Source organism: Chondrus crispus, genomic scaffold (assembly GCF_000350225.1).
Source record: "Chondrus crispus Stackhouse genomic scaffold, scaffold_121, whole genome shotgun sequence".
In the NCBI taxonomy this organism is placed as follows: domain Eukaryota; phylum Rhodophyta; class Florideophyceae; order Gigartinales; family Gigartinaceae; genus Chondrus; species Chondrus crispus.
In genome coordinates, this window is record NW_005178985.1 from 52,001 (window position 1) to 74,458 (window position 22,458).

A 22,458-nucleotide genomic window follows, 5' to 3' on the forward strand; every position below is an offset into this window, starting at 1 on the left:
GATACCCATTCGGGAGGCTGATTCCGTCTTGACAGACTTCTTGAAAACGGAGAGCGTCAAAGTACCAATGGGACCAGCCCACGTACTGTTCGACCGGGTACGGCACCACGGAAGGACGTTGGGAAGTCTCGGCGGGGGTGCGGCGCTGACGATGGTCGTACTCCTTTGCCGGGTTGACCCTGCGGGACGCCGACCCGGGCGCGAGAGGAGACATAGCTGGAGGCGTCGGAGGTGCTCGAGAGGGTTCCGAGATGAAGGACGTGGGGTCGAGCGGCGGACTTGTAGGCGGTAGGGAGGCCGTCGCGTCCGAATTTATAGCCACCGTTCGCGGAATTCGTCCCGGCGGCGGAGGGGCGCCCCAGTGGGTTTCGCCCTGAATTACGTCCGTGGAGGTACTGTGCGCACTTGTCGGCCTGAAAGGCGTTGCTCCGTAGCCCACGCCCCTTCGGCGGCGGGCCTGCCTCCTAATCATTGCGTGGGAGGGAATCGTCCGATGGCGGAGAATAACGCAAGGGGCGGGAGAAGCGACACGACCACAGGATAGGCGGACGTGAGAGAGAACACCTGCTCCCCTCTGTCACACGGGAATGTGCCGGCCTCCCTCAAAGGACAGAAGGAGCGAGCACTCCCGAAAGGGCACGGAAGGCTTGACGGGAACAGAGCGTGTGTCCCAGTTCGGAGGAGTACCGCGAGGTCGAATGCCGTGGTGCAGAGGCGTCGCGGAGGCGAACCGACACCTAATCACGACCCGAAGGGAGTTCACACCGGGCCGGCTTGGGCCAGTTTCGCAATGGCCCCGTGGCGTCGGTAACGTACGTACATCGGCCGCTTGAAGGAGGCTAACGGGAGCGGGCCACGAACGTAATGGCCCCCCCGAGGACGAGGCCCACTCAAAGAAGAGGGGTGTGTGGGAGAACGGGTACCGACCGGTGTCGGTAAACGTAACGACCCGGAGGGAGATCCCGTAGGGGTGATCAGACGATACTGGAAAGGCAGGGGATAATTCAGCTTGCACACGGGGTGCACGTACCGCCACGGGTGACAGGTGGCGGCGGAATGGCCACGTGTACCGCCGTACGTATAACGTCCCGGTCGGGTACAGTAGACTAGTAGGTCCTAGTGTAGGGGCGTAGAAATTAGTGTAATGGGAGTGTCAGCCGGGGGAGTCCCAGCTAGCACACGTGGTGCGTGCTCTGCCTGCCAGTACAGGTGGCAGAAGTACCGCCACGTGTGCCGCTGTACAGGTCACTCCCCAGTGGAGTACAGTAGAGGTACTCCACTGTAGTGATCCAAAGTAGAAGTGGATCACTACTGTACTGCCCGGCCGCCGGAGGTCGACGTACTTAGGGGCGGGGGCAGTACGCTTCCAGAGTAAAAGGGGGTAGCGACCCCCTGGGCGAGAACTGAGGAGAAAGAGGCAGATCGTCCCGTACGGGTTATTCTTGAGGGCCGGAAGCACACGCTCCCCAGTTTGGTCGTTCCACGGCCTGGTGGAAGCGTATGCCTATTGAGTCCTATCCCCTCCGGGGCCGCAACTCCACTCGTCCGTTTACCGGAGTCATAACAGCCGCCCTCAAAGAGAGGTTGGTAGTGTTGTAATTTTACCGCTGCCGTGGACACCCCCTCCGTGACGGGGTAAAAACCGAACGGGAAGGATCCATATTATTACAGCAACCACGTGTTACTGCGCACACACGCAACCACGTGTTACTGCACGCACACCCGCCCACGTGTTCATACCGACTACGCATACACGCGTACTGCTATTGTACACGCACACACGGTTCACGTACACACGTGTTAGTACTGTTGTACGAGTAATCGTCCGGCCCTAGTGAACGTACACATGTCTGAAACACTACCACGGGTACAAAACACCACACGTTTACACGTAGTACACTCTCCACGCTACTACAGGAACACTTTTCGAGGTTAACATTCGCGTTTAGCCCGGATCCATTTTAATTATTATTTTGCAATAATTTTTAATATGGCTACTCTAAATGGTATCCGAGATGCTTTGTCAAACTATGACCCCCGATCCATGATCCAATGTGATATCAAGGCTACGATAGCTCTCCATGTTATGGCGGATCCACAACCTGCCTCAGATGTTTGCGTTAGTAACCTTCGTGCTGATCTTCCCCCAGAAGTTCTATACGCAAGGGAGATGTTACAAGGCCCCACCTTGTTATATCGACTTATCCGAGACTACCTACTGGTTAAGGGATTGTCGTACACCGCGCACCCCTCCACTAACCGCATTTCTCACGGTGTAGTTAACATGATCTATGAGGACAATGCAGACCGTATGCTTGTCAACCAAAGTCTCACCAGCTCCTCCATCGGCTCTACACATAGAAGCCAGCAATTTTTCCCCCAGTCCCATGACCCGCCCAACTCCAAGATTGCGCACAACATATCGTCCCGATTCAAAAAGGACATCGGATATACCGGGAAAATTGGGGAAGACGTTCAGGATGCAATCAGCAACTATCGTGATTGCGCTGAAGAGTTTCACCTCAGTGATGAGCAAATGCTTCGATTCTTTCACAACGTCTTCGATGAAGAAGCTAAGCGATTCTACCGCTCCCACGTCATCCGAAACGCGCAAGAGTTTAACGCAGCCGCTTCACTCATAGTTAACGAGTTTAATAGTCTTACTCAACAGAGTAGGGTTCGTAAACTCCTCCAGAACCTCCGACTTTCGCGAATTATGGACACAAAACGAATCCCTGTGTCAGAAGCTTTGGAAAAACTTCGTGAAACGATCACAAAGTATACTTCACAAGGTCCTCCCACGCACCAATCGGAACAAGATAAAACGGAGTATCTTCACGACGCCGTAATTGGGGTCGAGTGGGCCAAGAGTGTCTTAACACAAAGCTTGGCTGCCATAACCTCTTGGACGTTTCAGCAGCTCTATACTGTCCTTGATGCCGCTTGGCTACAGTAACAGAAGCAGAAAGAAGGACGCCGTCGTGATCACAATGAAGTACACCGTACTCAGCCTTTGCCTCCCATCTCTGGTATTCATTTCCAACTTCAGAACACGTATGGCATCCCCCGCCGCCCCGGTTCCGCTTCTTCAAACTCAAGGAGGCCATTTCCTCGCCAACGTTTCTCCCACAACCCCGCCCCGACCCAGAATGGTGCAGATCGCTTCGGAAATATTCGTGCTTGCCACAACTGTGGAAGTAAATTTCACCTCATTCGGGACTGTCCCAAGCCCTTAGCTCTCAGGAAGAATGTCAGCCACATGTTACAGACCAGACCAGCGAAACGCATCCTTTACGAGCTATGCGAGCAAGCCGAACACGCCCTAGATACGAATGAGATCGATTTTGCAGCTTTCGCAGACGAACCACAACATGACCCCGGTGAAGTGATTCTCAATGATTACACCCTCAACGATGATGACGATGTCCCAGATCAGGCTGTGACACATCATCAAGTGGTACACACGCCACTGAAAGAAGAAGAAATACTGTGGGATACTGTAGACAATCTTTATCCAGTGGATTTTTGAGTAGCAGCAGTCAACACCCACAAAGTAAAATAATTTCCTTTGAGACTGTCTGCGGAACGAAGCAGTGTAAATTCAAAATCTACCACACCATCCGGGAACATCGTCCTGAACGAGCTAGGACGACCAACCATGCGTCCAAGTGGGATGGAGCTTGTCTTGACACTGGTGCCCAGCGAACTGTAGTTGACCTCGCTCAAGCCAAAGCCTACTGTCGATTCACAGGCACCAAATTCAAACCCAAGCCGAGCCTGATACACTTCAGATTCGGTAATGACTCCCAAGCTTCACTTGGAACCATGAAAATATCCATTCTCATTTCTGATGGTTACTTAATTCGCGAACAGGTTGACATTGTCAAGGCCAATGTCCCCTTTCTTATTGGACTTGACCTCTTGGACAAGTACCATATGTTCATTGATAGCGTCAACAACATGCTCCGATCGCCTAAGCTTGGTCTTGACATACCCCTTCGGCGCAAGCTGGGTCACATCTATCTGGAGTGGGATCACTCCTCCAGAACGCACTTCACCAAAGCTGAACTGATCAAGCTTCATCGCGGGTTTTCCCATCCCACATCAGAGAAACTCATGAATCTGCTTCGCTTGGCCCGCCCTTTTGAAGCTGATGAGGAGACAAAGCAGTTTCTCGAGTCTCTGCAAGCTGCTTGTGACACCTGTCAACGCCTTGGCCTCACTCCTGTACGTTTTAAAGTATCGCTACCTAATGAACAGGATTTAAAGTTCGGTGACGAATTGTCCATTGACCTGATGTTTCTAGATGGAAAAGCAGTATTTCACGTCATCGCCACAGCCACTAGATTCTCGTCAGCCATCTTTCTAGACGCTCATGGCGCCACTTATGGCCAAAGCGTTGAAGGTATTTGGCTAGCCTTCGTGAAAGCCTGGTGTACCTTGTACACTGGCTTTCCAAATAGACTTCGCACTGACCAAGGATCCGCATTCACATCAAATAGACGGCGCGAGATAACTGCAAAAGCTGGCATTCAACTTCGCATATCTGGTGTAAAACCCCACTCATCGTTAGGTATTGGAGAACGTCTTCACAGACCGCTGCGAAGGATTTATAGAAAAGTACGATCGTAAGTCCGCTCGAGCGGACTTCTCGGACGCTTCTCCGTTCATTCTTCTAAAAATCGCAGTCAAAGCAATGAACGACACAATCGGAGAGAACGGTCTAGTCCCTTCTCTATTGGTCTTCGGAATTGTTCCGCACTTCCCAATCATAAGTACGGAAATACCTTCGCAGCGAGAAAGAATGCAAATTCTTACAACAGCGCAGATGGAAATGAATGCAATCATCGCAGAACGACGTGTCATAGCTGCTCTGAATCGGAACATCCCTCCAGCCTCCGATCGTGTGTATAATCTTGGAGACGAGATTGTAGTATTCTTAGAGCAAGAGAAGCAATGGATCGGTCCATTCCTTGTTTGCAATGTTCACGGACGAATGATAACTGTTCAGAACAGCGAAGGAACTTATCGACAAACGCTCAACGCTTATCAAATCAAGCCATACTACGCTTCGCCCGAGTCTATTCTCCACCAGCAAACTGCTCCATTCCGTAGTGGCAAAGCCTCAAATCCACCCAATACCGTCCTTCTTACTGAAGTCATACATCCCAATGATCCTCGTGCACAACAATTTGATAATGCTAAGCGAAAGGAAATAGAAGGACTGATCGAAAGAGGTACTTGGAAGTTAGTGCTTCGCGATGAAGTTCCAGATAACGCAAACATCTTAAATGGTCGATTCGTCCTTGCCATTAAAGACTCTGGAACAAACAAGGAAGTATGGAAAGCCCGATATGTTGTACAAGGCCACAAGGACAAGATGAAACGGTCATTCGTTCACGACACCTCAACGGCACGACAGTTCAGCGTCAAACTACTCGTCGGTCTTGCTGCTCTTTTTGACTTTAGACTCTTCTCAACAGATGTCACACAGGCATATTTGCAGAGTACAGAAGAGCTCTCCCGTGATGTCTATGTTAAACCATCATCTGAGTTCGACTTGGATTCTAATCAACTCTTGAAACTACTCAAGCCCTTCTACGGACTAGCGGACAGTGGTGACTACTGGGGTAGAACATTAAAGAATCATCTAGAGAAGGAACTTGGGATGAAGCCCAGTGTAACAGACGCCGCTTTCTTCTTCAAGCGCATTGGTGAGAAGCTTGCTGGTCTCTGTGCCACGTATGTAGATGACTGTCTTCAAGCTGGCACTGACGAATTCTGTTACGAGGCAAAGTGTGTCGAAAGGAAGTTCAAATGTCGACCGAGAGACTATGGCAATGTTCAGTTTGCAGGCGTCAAGATAGAATCCACACCTTACGGGTTCCAAGTTCATCAGAGACACTATATCTCTAAGATCAAGAAGATCAATAGGGACGCCTCCTTCAAAGGCTGCCGGTCACTTCGAGCTCAATTATCCTGGGCTACTCAGTCACGCCCGGATATTGCATGTGCAGTTGCACAGGCAACCCAGGTTACGGAAGATATTTTCAACTCGGACCCCAAGAAGCATTGTAAGGGACCAAATTCGGTTGTAAGCCATATACATACAACTACGGATCAAGCGCTTAAATCCCCTAAGCTGGACCACAGACGTCTTCGGCTGCAGGTCTATTCCGACGCGTCCTACGAAAACAACGGATCTTCTCAGCTAGGCTATATCATTTTCCTTGCTGACGACAACGATAGATGCCAACCATTATTTTGGTATTCGCACAAATCTAAGCGTGTTTCGAGATCTGTCCTTTGCAGCGAAACAATGGACTTAGCTGATGCGTTCGATATGGCTTTCGCAATGAAAACGACATAACATCTGAAAGGCGACTAATGATCGATGTTAATGTTGTTAAGGATGCGAATCAAAGACATGAATTAGGCACTATTGGATTCATTCGTTCCGAATGCAACCCTGCAGACGAATTGACTAAGGTCAAGAAAAGTGACATACTGAACAAGATGCTACGAGAGTCAGTTCTTTCACACCCTATTGAGCAGTGGATCAATCGAAATTCGTGAACATGCACTGTCACGAAAAAGTTTGGGGAGTTTCAGAGTAACTGACTAGACGAGTAGTCACTTTAATTAGCTTACCATTATCAATTCAGGTTAAACTATGTAGGCTACATTTATCTATCAACAATAGAGTCCCTTAAGGACGTGCCACCTACAATTCTACCTGTTCAGGGTGTAACCCTTTAGAGACATTTCATGGGTGGCGCAACCTCCCTTTTATGGTAGTGCGCCTACTGTTATTGTAGAGTCAATAGGACTATAAAGCCAGGTCGAAGACGCTACTCGTCTTCGACCTCAGCACATTGAACCAACCCGAATTACAAGATAACCTTGTCCCCTCCCGGTGTGCTCCCGCAGTTACGAGGCAATGGCCTGCTGCGTCCCTTTTTGCCCTGGTAGCGCTAATTACCCCCCTTTTAGCCACACCCTCAAAGCCCTCTCCGGACCGCCGCGCCCGGTCGTTCTCCCGACAGAATCCACTGTAGTAGTGTGGGAAATTATGGTATGACGGTGACGCATACAGGACGAATAAAATACACCTCAACGCAATTAATGTAGTGCACAACAACGGGAGCATTTTAATAATCTCAGCTATCAACATGCAGTGCATCCTCTCCTAAAAATGCTTCGATAGTGCAAAAACATTACGTGAGGAGAGGACAAAGCACCTGGCTGAAGCAGTATAAATAAGGGAAGAGTCGAGGCAGACTAGCTGCCAAGACAAGCGAAAAACAAAAACGAAGCCACGACAATAAAAAGCGCGATTCCCCTCATTCGCCCGGTCTTGCCGGTTAACCTTTATTGTTCCCCCCTTTTCTTTTTCTTTTTTGCGACAAGTAGGACTACGCAAGGGTACCCTTGGGTATACAGTAAACTTTGCAGTACCAAGGGTACAGTATTGTTGTGCTTCGTTCGCCCCTGGCATCACTCTCGCTTCCACGTCAATACTGTACCGTAAGGGTACTGTACCAGTCGCCGCCCACCGCTCGCGGGAGTTTGATCTACCGTCCCACGCCCGAAGAGGCTCGCTTGCGGAAGTGAGGGACATAAATTTAGAAGCTGGGGATTGATGTGGAATAATTGATTGGCAGGTGCGGAGGCCAACAGGACGGTGGACCAATGAAAGTGCAGAAGGACAGATGAGCAACTTAGAAATTCGGAATCTACAGGCGACAGCGGAAGAGCAAAGGAAAAAGTTTGTTCTATGCCTTTCATTCGCTGTCGAGCACACGAGGAGACACGTTTCGCGAGGTCCTCGCATACCAAACACTGCATTCACGATCTCCCCTATGCATCCTCCTCCTGCCACACCTTAACTGTCCCGCATCCTTTCGCTTCCCGCACACCCTTCGTTCCCCTTCAAAACCCCCCATCTCCCATCCCCCATCCCCCCTCCACTTCCCCGACCTCACCTCAAGTCCCCTCCCCCCACTTTCCCCTCCATGGTTGGACCCCCAGTGCCCTCCATGCTGCGCTCCGCCATGAAAGGCGTCAACCCCCTTCTCAAAAGCGACTCAGTCGACTTCATCTCCCCCCTCCAGGCCGATGTCTCCCATCTCTGCGACACCCTCTTCTCCCTCATTGAGAAGAGCTGTCCCCCTGCCACCATCGCCCTCCTCGGCAACGTCAAAACCCTCGCCAAGATCTACGACGTCTCCAGCAAGGACGACAAGGCCTTTGCCAACCTCGCAAACCTCATCGAATCCCTCTCGGTCGACCAGCTCACCATCATCGGCTCCCTCTTCTCCAACATGTGCAACCTCGCCAACCTCGCCGAGCACGTCCACCGCATTCGTCGCCGAAAGGCCTTTGATCGGGGCGAGTCCTCATTTCTTTCGCGTCACTCCCTCGAAGAAATCGTCGACGACCTCCAACGCAACGGCTTTTCGCTCCACCAGATTCGCGACCAGATCTGCTCCCAGACCGTCGAGATGGTCCTCACCGCACACCCCACCCAGGCCGTCCGTCGCTCTATTCTCGCAAAGCTTCACGACATCGCAAAAATCATCGAAGCCAGTCATGATGCTTATCTTACACCGGAGCAGAGTCGTATCAATGAGGAGCTTCTCAAAGCAAATCTCCTTTGCCTGTGGCGCACAGACGAGGTCCGTCGTTCCAAGCCAAAACCAGAGGATGAGGCTAGGAATATTATCCATGTCATCGAGGAGACCGCTTGGCATGCCACCCCTATCTATATCTCCCGAATGGATCACTTTTTTATCAAGAATGGCCTTAAGCCTATCCCTCTACATGCAACTCCTTTTGTTTTCGGATCCTGGGCTGGCGGCGACCGTGATGGTAATCCATTTGTTACCCCGGATGTAACAGTAGAGGTCGTCAATATCAATCGCTACCGCGCTGCATGCCTCTATCTTGCTGAGATTGAAAGCTTGCTCTTTGATCTCTCGATTCACTATGGTTCCGATGAACTCCTCGACTATAACAAGAAGATCGCCAAGCAAACCGACCAAGCCGCCAAATCACGTCCGGACCTCAACGTCACCACAAAGATCAAGTACAAGGAGTTTTGGAACTATGTCCCCCCGAAGGAACCGTTTCGAGTTTGCTTTTCCTACATTCGCGACCGTATGACCGCCACCCGTGATCATTGTGAAGCCTTGCTTTCCAATATGCCCCCGCCCCAATCAAACCCAGCAGCCCCCATCTACACGACCAAGGATGAGCTCCTAGAGCCGCTTAACATCATGTATCGCTCCCTGGTCGACACAGGGGATGAAATTATTGCCGATGGAAAACTCAAGGATTTAATCCGTCGAGTTCACATCTTTGGCCTCACTATTGTCAAACTTGACATTCGTCAAGAAGCCGAAGAACATACCAATGCTCTCGATTTCATTACGAGATACATTGGCCTTGGCAGCTATGCGGAGATGGATGAGGACCAGCGCATCAAGTTCCTGACAGAAAATTTGGAAGGGAAAAGGCCCCTTATTCCTCGTGCTCACTCTGCCACTGGCAAGGCAAAGAACGTACTCGATACTTTCGAAGTCGTCTCTGACCTTGGTCCTGAGGCTCTTGGGGCGTATATCATTTCAATGTGCATGAAGCCATCCGATGTTCTCGCTGTGGAAGTTCTTCAGAGGGAATGCTCAAGCAATTGTGGTGAGTCATCTCTTCGTGTAGTACCTCTTTTAGAGACAATTAATGCTCTTCAAGATTCTGCAATGGTGCTGGGCACACTCTTTGAGAACAAATGGTATCGCAAGCACCTTGAGCGACGATTCGACTCCGTACAAGAGGTCATGGTTGGGTATTCAGATAGTGGAAAAGACGGTGGTCGACTGACTTCTGCCTGGGAGCTGTACAAAGCACAAGAGCATATGGTGGAATGCGCTGCAAAACATGGAGTTACTCTCCGATTCTTCCATGGTCGAGGCGGAACTGTCGGACGCGGAGGCGGTCCCCAACATCTCGCTATTTTGTCTCAGCCTCCGGGGACTGTTAACCAATATTTGAGGGTGACTATCCAGGGAGAAGTCATGGAGCAGGACTTTGGACTGCCTAACCTTGCCTTGAGAACCCTGGAGACGTACACGACTGCGGTTCTCAAGGCAGATCTCACTGAGCCAGTAGTCGTCAAACCCGAATACAGGGAACTTCTTGATAAGCTTTCGGAAGTATCTTGCACCAAGTACCGAGAAATCGTTCATGGAGATCCGCGCTTCGTACAATACTTTCGTTCTTCGACTCCAGAGCAAGAATTGGGCCTCCTCAACATCGGGTCAAGGCCTCAAAAACGAAAGGAAGGCGGAGTGGAAACACTTCGGGCCATTCCGTGGGTTTTCGCTTGGACTCAAACTCGGCTACACCTTCCTGTTTGGCTTGGTTTGGGATCTGCATTACAAACCGGGATGAATGAAGCTGGAGGAAAGCAATTGCTGAGAGAAATGTACGAAAAGTGGCCTTTCTTCCGGTCGTTTTTCGATCTCATTGGGATGGTGCTCGCAAAGGCTGATCCTCATATTTCGAGTCGTTATGAGGATGTTCTCGTGGAGGAGGAGGAACAAAAGCAATTTGGTAGTATGCTTCGAGATTTACTCGTGGAAACAATAGATCTCGTGTTGCAGGTATCTGGAGAACAGAGGCTTTTGGATAAGGATCGCGTGCAGCAGCGAGCAATCGAGACTCGTTTGGAGTGGTTGACTCCTATGAATCTAGCTCAAGTTGAGCTTCTCAAGCGATGGAGATCTGTTTCAGTCAAGGGGGTTGTAAAACCAGAAGTTGATCAACTGAAAGCGAACCAACTCGTCGACGCACTGGTTATTTCGATGAAGGGATTGTCATCGGCTCTTCAGAATACCGGCTAGTGCTTATACAAACTGGGCACGCGGCGTTCCATGGTTATAGCGCAGCGGTTTGCGCTGCACTAGTGTGTACTTCGCCCTGTGTGCCTTCACATGTTGGTAGTAGCTTGTCAATTGGGACACCCTTACCGAAAAATATAACCATGTAGGTGAAAGCGATGCATGTCATGGTTGCACCGGCATACGTATACTGTACTGCGCACAGTTGTCGCAACATACAAAAAAAGCCGTCTTTGTAGTTCAATCTGGGCCACTTTTAGTGAGCAATAAGAACAGCAGTTCGCTACAGTACACATCATTCTACGACATAGTCACTGATACCACTACGTAAGGTGTCGCTGAGGACGAAGGAGCTCTGCCAAGTAAACTGCAGCTCGTAACTGCTTTCTCTGAAGCACAGAAAAGTAACGCCGCTTTCTAAGAACCGTGCGCATACTTCTCCATTGTCCATCGGCACTTTGCACAGTCTAACACTCGATCAAGTTTTCAAACGCACCCTACATCGAGATTAGTATTACACCTCTGCCATTCCTCGTCCCTAAAATAACCACACAGTCGGTTTCCTGACAATCACTGCTTGCAGAGCAAGGATCAAGAGTGAGGCCTTCTGTTGTGAGTGGACCGCTGCTAGGACTTAAAAAGAGAGAGGCTATTAAAACGTCGGCCCCGGGCTAGGCGCCCCCGCGGGAACTGCTCGCCAAAATGACAGCCTTCGTACACTATCTTCAGAGATGCAGTAGAACGATTCTAATTCTGTATCAGTTCTTTCCGCACATATTTCTCCCCCATCCGGACAATCGGCGTTTGTTTCACACTCGGTCAATTGCGTTGCAAAGCAATTGCAGCGCTCGTCATGATTATAGTTACATTCCTTGAGCTCATCATTATCCAGCACAATCTCACATATGCGGGGGGCAATACACTGAGAAGACGCTTCACAATCATCCCAGGTGAGTCCATCGGTTTGAACGGTATTGGCACTTAGGATGGCAAAGATCCGAGCTGTACAGAATGGCTCTGTTCCGTCAGTGGAAGCGCAAACTTCCCCTTCCACACACTCGTAACTGTATCCACAGTTTTGCAATTGGTGCCTCGTGGGAGCAGCAGGAGGCGGTGAAGTCGATCCTGTACAAGGCTTGGTGGTAGGAGTTGGAGAACCCCCGACTGGAGCTGGTCTCCAAAATGACAATCTTCGCACACTATCTTTTGAGATGCAAAGAAACGACTCTAATTCCACATCGGTTCTTTCGGCACAAATTTCTGCTCTACCCGGACAATCAGCGTCTGTTTCACACTCGGTCAATTGCGTTGCAAAGCAATTGCAGCGCTCGTCATGATTATAGTTACATTCCTTGAGCTCATCATTATCCAGCACAATCTCACATATGCGCGGGGCAATACACTGAGAAGAAGCTTCACACTCATCGAAGGTGAGTCCATCGGTTTGAACGACACCAGGATTTTCGGCGACGTAGTCCTTACTTAGGCAGAATGGTCTCTCTCCGCCAATGGAAGCACAGAGTTCCCCTTCTACACACTCATGACTGTAATCGCAGATTTGGAAATGCTCTTCCCCGAAGCAGAAGCACCAGGAAGAAGAATTTTTTCCATGTTCACTTTTGTTTGAACATGGAAAAATTTCGTCATCTTCTAGATATATGCATTCTCTTGATCCGACACAGTCTTGGTCCGAAGAGCATTCGTCAGCCGTCAGGCCTGCTCGAACTTGCACTCCAACAACATCACCAGAACGCATTGTAAAGGCTCTTTTCAGCTTAAGCTTTGAGTGGGATATCCGAGACAACGGGTGAAGTCGAGCCTGATTCTTCGAAATCTGGCTCTTGATAAGAAGAGTAGTAGTATCAGATCTGTCGGCTTGAGTTCGAGACAAGACGAGCAGAAAGGACAATATTGCCATGAAAAAAGGGGTGCGCTTCATCATCGGTTCACAAGTGTAAGGGCACTACAACTTTGAGAACCGAGATATGAAGGATAATCAACACTGTCAATTCTCTACCGGGGTTGCAGAGAATAGGGAGAGGTCGGGGCGGGGGACCGGGGAAGGATTCGTATGCAGCGCGAGTGAAACCCGCAAGCGCAGAAGATGGGGCGTTTCCAATGTGCGCAATGATGAAGACGTATTGTTGATGGACTCTTTATGTCTTTTAACATGTTGGTGTAGTGCCCTATGAGCCCTCTTGTGTGTGCAAGAGGTGGTTTCGGACAAGGTTGCTTTGAAGCTCGGTCAGGTACGCGGTATACAGTACCAAAGGGTACAGTATTGGGTGATGAGGGGATACAAACGGGATCTGAACAAGGGCAACAATGCCAAACACTCGAACAAGTACATTGTTGCTGGCCATAAAATACGTTATCCTACACACGAGGTGCGATGATGTGTTGATTTCAATAAAACGTATTGAGAATGCCTTTTCTGTAGGTACAGTATTATACGGTGCCTCTCACATAGAAAACTGCTTAGAACGAGCAGTGTATATGCTAGGAAAGCGGAAGCACCTGATATACTGTACGATAGGGTGTGTGTACGTATGTGCAAAAATGCGTTTTCTGGAAGGTATTTGATCCGTGACGGAACTTCACACAGAAGTTGGCTGACGACTGGGCGGCGGCCTTAACAGCGATGTTTTAAGCGGGAAGCAATAACCAGGTCAGTTCTCCATTCACGTGTGAGGTCTGTCTCGCGACAGTAGTATGTCTACTATCACAGGTTTATTATGTTCCTGCAGAAACTCAGAAGGACTACGACAAGCTTTTGGGCAAGGCGCTTCTGGCTTCACTTCTGGCTTTTGTGACACCTCTATAATGTCAATGGCAGTCTGTAGCAAGAGAAGAGTAAAGACGGACGTGAATATCCAGTCATCGTTGCCGCGTAGGGATTTCCGAATGTAATCCAATAGAGCGGCGGCAACGCTACATTTGTTCCCTACTGGCGCCAACAAGAAACGAAGCTCGGCATCCATCATTCGACGTGGCTTGCGTTGCATTGCTGTATCACCAGACCGGAGAGTGCTCACTTTCTTGCCAGCAGTGCAATGTGCTCTGTGTAGTGCGGTACCGTACTGTGTCCGTTTTCATCTGTGGTAGCACATGTGAGTTGTGAACATCTGACCTAAGAGTTTAGCGCAGTCGAACCTTGCTGAGTGCATCTCGACAGGAATAGGACCCACACGTTTGTTATATGACATGACGGTAAAATCAAAGCTTCTGACGACCACATGTCTGTCTACCCTCGGAGCATCAACCTCCCCATCTCCTTTGAGCTCCCCTCACCTCTTTTCTGTGTCACCTCATCATCATGTACAGGACTACAATCCTATTTCATTTTCCACTTTCTCTACTCCCTTAGTTCCAGCCAGCCCACCCCTTCTAATGTCCTCTCCCACGCAACAAACCAAGTCCCGTATTCCCTCCCCAGTACAGTAACGATACAGAAGTGCGATTCGGTGTGAAAACTCTCCTGCGAGTTATAACAAATCCTGATAAATAGATACTGAACAGCATTGTCGGGATTAGTAGGGGAGTACAGTACTATGGCGGGGCGGGGATCGATTGTACATTGTACTTTCGTCGCCAAAGGTCAAACATGTGCATGTGTTGCCGAAATACGATGAGCCCATTGCAAGATCGCCTACATCGACATGTCAGCGACAAGTATCAGGGAAGAACCGTACAACTATATTACGAATCTCCGCAAAACGGTGCCTCAAATGTTTAGATCCTAGGGAAATGGTCGAGTGTGGCTTACAGTTGTCTCCAAGCAGGATGCAAGCAGAGAAGATGAGTATTGTGCGTGCCATGCGAGAGGGACAACGTAGCCGGACAGGAGGTCTTCGCGGAGGTAGAGGTCCTACTGTCGTACGGAGGACGGAGGAGGCCATTGGGATTGGAGTGCACTTGGTGCAGGGAAGAGTATACCTTCGGCTGGGGCGGAACCAGTGCGGGAGACGGAAAGGAAGCACTGCTGCCCATACTTGCTGCCAGGGTTGGACGAGGGCGGCTGCGACAGACGGGATCGATGGGAAGGGTTCGAAGCGAATGGCTGCCGCGGCACGTATAAAGAGGCAGAGAAGCCCGCAGAGGAAGAGGGGGGTCTTCGCGAACAAGAAAGGCCAAAGTGAATAAGCCTGCGCGAAGCGATCGGCTTTCGACAGGAGTCTTTTGGTGGACCGAGCCCGACCGGCAAGAATCTCCACCAGTGCGTGGCAGACGTACACACTACTGTATAGTTGTAGAATACACGAGGCCAAACGGCTTTTTCAGTGCCAATTTGGCCGTGGATATCCCACCGATATTCATCGCGGATCTATGACGATTAAGAACGGCGGATAGGTGCAGGTCAGATATGGAGCGAAGGGTCAGCCATCAGCAAAACTGCGAAGGTGGACAGGGCATGGGTCAAGCATGACCGTGGCGAATAATCAGAACCCCACCGCGCAAGGGCGAACGCGAAGAGGCGACAAGGGTCTGCAGGCGTGCAGAGGCAATCGATATCGGCACACCCCGACTAAGCTAGCGATGGATAGATACTGTACGAAGCGAGCAGGAGCGACAACATGTATTTAAGCGAAGGTAGTATGCGAAGAAAAGGCAGCAGCAGACAAGCCCAGCACCTGTGGTGAATCTGCTGTTCCCCCCCCGACCATCTCCCGTCCTCGTCACTGCGAGAGTACCACCGGTAGACTCTTCACGTTTCACCCAGAGTTCGTACGGTCTGAGCTTCTCAAAATAGTACAGTGCAGGAATTATGCATAGATACACCCCGCCACTGGGATAAATGCACTTTGGACGCCTCTGGCGCATCACCCCTGGAAAGCGCTCACCGGAATGAGAATCTGAAGGCCCTTTTCAGAATGCATAAAAACATTATTTACGGATATACACCTCTCTAATAATATTAGATATATTATTGAGTGGACACTGTGCGCAACGTAGGTGTCAGATTCATAGCACAGTGATTTAAACATACTTTTCGAACAAGTTCGTGATCTCAACTCATTCGTTTCATGCCACGACAGCAAGATGTCTGGGGCTGTTCTCCCGTCGAAGCCGCCCATCCCACGCTCTTTCGTTTTTTAATGTGACGTGAATATATCCCATATCCCACTCGATAATGTACCTTTCCTTCTTGATAAACTCACACCACGTTCGGATCAACCCATTCGCTCCATTACATATAATACCTGAACATTCTCGTCTAGAAGCCAAGTCGCAATACAGACGAAATCACAACCTCTTCAAGGCGAGTCCCGTACCTTGCCGCAAAAACAGTAAAGTGTAGCCCCGGCGTCTTAGACTTGACAACAAGCCTGCGATAATACTTGGGGCTGTTCACATACATGTTTTTCTTTGTACATCCCACAGTTGCGCAGTAGCTCCTCATCATCATCGGCCTTCCGTCATGCATCACGACGTGCGCTGGAGTCGCGCAACTATCGTTCGAATCGCATAGAACCGGTGCCACGAAATGAGTTTTGAAGACGAGATCTTCTTCACTGAGATGTGACAGAGCTCTTACATCGATACAATCAGACGGTGGCGGCAACGTGACGTCTAGAATTGGTAATGGTGAACTGATCACACTGGTTGGAGTAGGAGCTGGTCGCCAAAATGACGGCCTTTGTACGCTATCTTCTGAGATGCAGTAGAACGATTCTAATTCCTTATCGGTTCTTTCTGCACATATTTCTCCCCTATCCGGACAATCGGCGTTTGTTTCACACTCGGCAGTGCGCTCCGCAAAGCAATGACAAAGCTCGTCAGGATTATAGTTACATTCTTTGAACTCATCATCGTCCAGCTTAATCCTGCATATGTGCGGGGGAATACACTGCGAGGGAGCTTCACAATCATCCCAGGTGAGTCCATCGGTTTGAACGACACCAGGGTTTTCGGCGACGTAGTCCTTACTTACGCAGAATGGTCTCTCTCCGCCAATGGAAGCACAGAGTTCCCCTTCTACACACTCATGACTGTAATCGCAGATTTGGAAATGCTCTTCCCCGAAGCAGAAGCACCAGGAAGAAGAATTTTTTCCATGTTCACTTTTGTTTGAACATGGAAAAATTTCGTCATCTTCTAGATATATGCATTCTCTTGATCCGACACAGTCTTGGTCCGAAGAGCATTCGTCACTCGTCAGGCCTGCTCGAACTTGCACTCCAACAACATCACCAGAACGCATTGTAAAAACTCTTTTCAGCTTAAGCTTTGAGTGGGATATCCGAGACAACGGGTGAAGTCGAGCCTGATTCTTCGAAATCTGGCTCTTGATAAGAAGAGTAGTAGTATCAGATCTGTCGGCTTGAGTTCGAGACAAGACGAGCAGAAAGGACAATATTGCCATGAAAAAAGGGGTGCGCTTCATCATCGGTTCACAAGTGTAAGGGCACTACAACTTTGAGAACCGAGATATGAAGGAAAATCGTCACTGTGAATTCTCTACCGGGGTTGCAGAGACTAGGGAAAAGTCGGGGCGGGGGACCGCGGAAGGATTCGTATGCAGCGCGAGTGAAACCCGCAAGCGCAGAAGATGGGGCGTTTCCAATGTGCACAATGATGAAGACATATTGTTGATGGACTCTTTATGTTTTTTAGTACCCTATGACCCCTCTTGTGTGTGAAAGAGGTGGTTTCGGACAAGGTTGCTTTGAAGCTCGGTCAGGTACGCGGTATACAATACCCAAGGGTACAGTTTTGGGTGATGAGGGGATACAAACGGGATCTGAACAAGGGCAACAATGCCAAACACTCGAACAGGTACATTGTTGCTGGCCATAAAATACGTTATCCTACACACGAGGTGCGATGATGTGTTGATTTCAATAAAACGTATTGAGGATGCCTTTTCTGTAGGTACAGTATTATACGGTGCCTCTCACATAGAAAACTGCTTAGAACGAGCAGTGTATATGCTAGGAAAGCGGAAGCACCTGATATACGATAGGGTGTGTGTACGTATGTGCAAAAATGCGTTTTCTGGAAGGTATTTGATCGGTGACAGAACTTCACACAGAAGTTGGCTGACGACTGGGCGGCGGCCTTAACAGCAATGCTTTAAGCGGGAAGCAATAACCAGGTCAGTTCTCCATTCACGTGAGGTCTGTCTCGCGACAGTAGTACAGTACACTGTATGTCTACCATCACAGGTTCATGTTCCTGCAGACACTCACCGGAAGAAGGACTACGACAAGCTTTTGGGTGAGGTGCTTTTAGCTTTGCTTCTGGCTTCTGTGACACTTCTACAATGGCAGTCTGTGGCAAGAGAAGAGTAAAGACGGATGCGAATATCCAGTCATCGTTGCCGCGTAGGGATTTCCGAATGTAATCCAATAGAGCGGCGGCAACGCTACATTTGTTCCCTACTGGCGCCAACAAGAAACGAAGCTCGGCATCCATCATTCGACGTGGCTTGCGTTGCATTGCTGTATCAACAGACCGGAGAGTGCTCACTTTCTACCAGCAGTGCACTGGGCACTGTGTAGTGCGGTTCTGTACCGTGCCCGCTTTCATCTGTTGTAATACATGTGAGTTGTGAGCATCTGACCTAAGAGTTCAGCGCAGTCGAACCTTGCTGGGTACATCTCGACAGGAATAGGACCCACACGTTTGTTATTTGACAGTGCCAATTTGGCCGTGGATATCCCACCGACATTCATCGCGGATCTATGACGATTAAGAACGGCGGATAGGTGCAGGTCAGATATGGAGCGAAGGGTCAGCCATCAGCAAAACTGCGAAGGTGAACAAGGCATGGGTCAAGCATGACCGTGGCGAATAGTCAGAACCCCACCGCGCAAGGGCGAACGCGAAGAGGAGGAAACAAGGGTCTGCAGGCGTGCAGAGGCAATCGATATCGGCACACCCCGACTAAGCTAGCGATGGATAGATACTGTAAGAAGCGAACAGGAGCGAGAACATGTATTTAAGCGAAGGTAGTATGCGAAGAAAAGACAGCGGCAGACAAGCCCAGCACCTGTGGTGAATCTCCTGTTCCCCCCCGACCATCTCCCGTCCTCGTCACTGCGAGAGTACCACCGGTAGACTCTTCACGTTTCACCCAGAGTTCGTACGGTCTGAGCTTCTCAAAATAGTACAGTGCAGGAATTATGCATACATACACCCCGCCACTGGGATAAGTGTACTTTGGACGCCTCTGGCGCATTACCCCTGGAAAGCGCTCACCGGAATGAGAATCTGAAGGCCCTTTTCAGAATGCATAAAAACATTATTTACGGATATACACCTCTCTAATAATATTAGATATATTATTGAGTGGACACTGTGCACAACGTAGGTGTCAGATTCATAGCACAGTGATTTAAACATACTTTTCGAACAGGTTCGTGATCTCAACTCATTCGTTTCATGCCACGACAGCAAGATGTCTGGGGCTGTTCTCCCGTCGAAGCCGCCCATCCCACGCTCTTTCGTTTTTTAATGTGACGTGAATATATCCCATATCCCACTCGATAATGTACCTTTCCTTCTTGATAAACTCACACCACGTCCGGAGCGTCCCATTCGCTCCATTACATATAATACTGAACATTCTCGTCTAGAAGCCAAGTCGCAATACAGACGAAATCACAACCTCCTCAAGGCGAGTCCCGTACCTTGCCGCAAAAACAGTAAAGTGTAGCCCCGGCGTCTTAGACTTGACAACAAGCCTGCGATAATACTTGGGGCTGTTCACGTACATGTTTTTCTTTGTACATCCCACAGTTGCGCAGTAGCTCCTCATCATCATCGGCCTTCTGTCATGCATCACGACGTGCGCTGGAGTCGCGCAACTATCGTTCGAATCGCATAGAACCGGTGCCACGAAATGAGTTTTGAAGACGAGATCCTCTTCACTGAGATGTGACAGAGCTCTTACATCGATGCAATCCCACTGTGGCGGCACCGTGCCGACTGGGTTTGTTGATGGTAAACCGGTCGCACTGGTTGGAGTCGGTGAACTGATCGCACTGGTTGGAGCTGGTCTCCAAAATGACAATCTTCGCACGCTGTCTTTTGAGATGCAAAGAAACATCCCTATTTCCAAATCGGTTCTTTCGGCACATATTTCTGCTCTATCCGGACAATCAGCGTCTGCTTCACACTCGGTCGGTAGCGTTGCAAAGCAATTGCAGAGCTCGTCACGATTATAGTTACATTCTTTGAACTCGTCATTGTCCAGCTTAAACTCGCATATGCGGGGGGCAATGCACTGAGAAGAAGCTTCACACTCATCGAGGGTGAATCCATCGGTTTGAACGGTAGCGGTGTTGTTGGCGACGAAGGCCTTACTTAAGCAGAATGGGCTCCCTTTGCGAATGGAAGCGCAGAGTTCCCCTTCTACACACTCATAACTGTATTCGCAGCTTTGGAATCCCTCTTCCGGGTTGCAGAGGCAATTGTCACTTTCGTTTGAACATGGAAAATTTTCTTCACCTTCTCCATCAGTGCATTCTCTTGATCCGACACAGCCTTGGTCCGGAGAGCATTCGTCACCCGTCAGGCCTGCTCGAACTTGCACTCCACCAACATCACCAGAACGCAATGTGAAGGCTCTTTTCAGCTTAAGCTTTGAGTGGGATATCCGAGACAACGGGTGAAGTCGAGCCTGATTCTTCGAAATCTGGCTCTTGATAAGAAGAGTAGTAGTATCAGATCGGTCGGCTTGAGTTCGAGACAAGACGAGCAGAAAAGACAATATTGCCATGAAAAAGGGGGTGCGCTTCATCATCGGTTCACCAGTATAGGCGTATTGCAGTTTGAGAACCGAGATACAAAGGAAAACATTGTCGTCGCCAATTATATACCGGGGCCGCAGAGAATAAGGAGAGGGCGTGGCGGGGGACCAGGGAAGGGTTCGTATGCAGCGCAAGTGAAACCCACAAGCGCGGAAGATGTGGCGTTTCCAACGTGTGCAATGATGATGAGGTATTTTTGATACGCCTTCATCATTGCGCACGCTTTCGGACAAAGATGTTCTGAAGCTTGGCATACAGTACAAAAAATGGACGGTAATGGGGCCGGTACAAACGGGATCTGAAGAAAGGCAGCAATGCGATACGCTTGCTGCGGACAATGTTGCTGGCCTTGGAATACGATGTTCCCACAGACGAGGTGTGAACATGTAAGATTTCTGTAAAACACAGTGATAGTGCTCTTTCTGCAGGACTGTAGGATGCCTCTCATCACAAGGCACAAAGCAGGAGCAAGCAAGCATATGATATATGAGACGTTCCATGTACTGTCACAAAATGCCTTTTCCGCAGCTTTTTGACCCCCGACATAGCTCCAAGCAGAAGTAAGCTTACGCAAGGGCGCCCTGATGAAACACTGTATTCCGGAAGAGGTCAAGAAAAATGTTTTTGCCGAAATCGGGGACGCCCGTTTTGCGAGGCGGTATGAATGGGGCAACACGGGCAGGCCAGATGTGTTAGCAGAGAAGGAGGTCCTGCTGTGGCACAAGGAAGAGGGGAGGACAATTGGGGCGGCATCGGGCAGAGTGCCGTATACCTCGGGTGTTGCGAGACAGGAGCATGGAAGATTGAAAGGAAAGCGTGAGGTAAGTTGACGGGGAGGAAGTACAAGTGATTACATATTTCGTGACAAGGACAGAGAGGGAAGCGCAGCCGGCGTGAGCTGTTCCCGGGAGGGAGGGGGTTGGGTGTGACAGAGGCAGCAATAGGAGAGAGTCGAGGCGAAAGGCTGCCGGTGCGCGTACGGACACTGTGAAGAAGGTAAAGAAGGGCGCAAGAGAAGAGCAAAGTCTGCGCGAATGATAGAAGGTAAACGCGGGGTGCGAATTTGGATTTCAATCGTTCTTCGGGAAGTTGAGGCAAATCAGTTTTGGCGAGACGTGTTGCCGTGGGCGGGCGGAGATCAAAGTACTGTAGAGGTTAATCGTGGGCGGAAGCCGCGCGTGGCGGTCGTAGTGCTGTACTTGTGAAACAAATTTATGATACGGAGGCGCATCCATTTATCTTGTTGCTGGATGCGTCAGAACCTGTCTTTCTTTATGATACACTTTATGTAAGGGTTGGGTACAGTAGTACCAAGGGTACAGTATATACAGTACCTGTACAGAGTAAAGTCTCGATAAGCTATGTAACCGGTTACCTCATAGGATGAACTGTCCCGGTGCAGTGGACCAAAAGGCTGTGAGGGAGGCGCCACCCCGCTTTTTTGGCCCAGAAACGACGGCTTCGTATTTCTAAGGTTAAGCAGACTCGCTAGAATGAATTACGCGATATAATGAACATAACAAGCATGAAAAAACAAGAGTTCACTTTGCCGGGGCCTAAATGCACAATAGAAACTAACCGTCAACGACTACAGAAGCTATCAATACGTCTTTGCTTGCTATAAAAATAGAGGGAAGGCCGATTCACAACGGGAAGAGTTGTGGATGTCCGAATGCGCCCGTCGACGTCGCCCGTCGACACACAGGGTCAAAGCAAGTGAAAGCAAGTGAAAGCAAGTGAAAGCAAGTGAAATCAAGTGACGTTGTGTGCCTCGCTGTACCTGTACGACGGCTACACGTGTACAT

General features: G+C 49.6%; 6 protein-coding genes; 1 reads left to right on the plus strand and 5 right to left on the minus strand.

The window, feature by feature from the left end:
• Positions 1–8,054: 8,054 nt before the first annotated feature.
• Positions 8,055–10,901, plus strand: CHC_T00008437001 (phosphoenolpyruvate carboxylase). Its single transcript, XM_005712889.1, has one exon. It carries the CDS (start codon positions 8,055–8,057, stop codon positions 10,899–10,901), a length of 2,847 nt encoding a protein of 948 aa, XP_005712946.1.
• Positions 10,902–10,935: 34 nt separating this feature from the next.
• CHC_T00001995001 (hypothetical protein) lies at positions 10,936–11,043 on the minus strand. Its single transcript, XM_005712890.1, has one exon. The coding sequence runs from the start codon at positions 11,041–11,043 to the stop codon at positions 10,936–10,938; it is 108 nt and encodes a 35-aa protein (XP_005712947.1).
• Positions 11,044–11,137: 94 nt separating this feature from the next.
• CHC_T00001996001 (hypothetical protein) lies at positions 11,138–11,349 on the minus strand. XM_005712891.1 is given in 2 exon segments: positions 11,138–11,193; positions 11,194–11,349. 1 exon segment carries the CDS (start codon positions 11,347–11,349, stop codon positions 11,194–11,196), a length of 156 nt encoding a protein of 51 aa, XP_005712948.1. The 3' UTR covers positions 11,138–11,193.
• Positions 11,350–11,550: 201 nt separating this feature from the next.
• CHC_T00001997001 (hypothetical protein) lies at positions 11,551–12,840 on the minus strand. The gene has a single exon (XM_005712892.1). It carries the CDS (start codon positions 12,838–12,840, stop codon positions 11,551–11,553), a length of 1,290 nt encoding a protein of 429 aa, XP_005712949.1.
• Positions 12,841–16,113: 3,273 nt separating this feature from the next.
• CHC_T00001998001 (hypothetical protein) lies at positions 16,114–17,286 on the minus strand. The gene has a single exon (XM_005712893.1). The coding sequence runs from the start codon at positions 17,284–17,286 to the stop codon at positions 16,114–16,116; it is 1,173 nt and encodes a 390-aa protein (XP_005712950.1).
• Positions 17,287–19,473: 2,187 nt separating this feature from the next.
• CHC_T00008993001 (hypothetical protein) lies at positions 19,474–21,153 on the minus strand. Its single transcript, XM_005712894.1, has one exon. It carries the CDS (start codon positions 21,151–21,153, stop codon positions 19,474–19,476), a length of 1,680 nt encoding a protein of 559 aa, XP_005712951.1.
• Between the last annotated feature and the right edge of the window lie 1,305 nt (positions 21,154–22,458).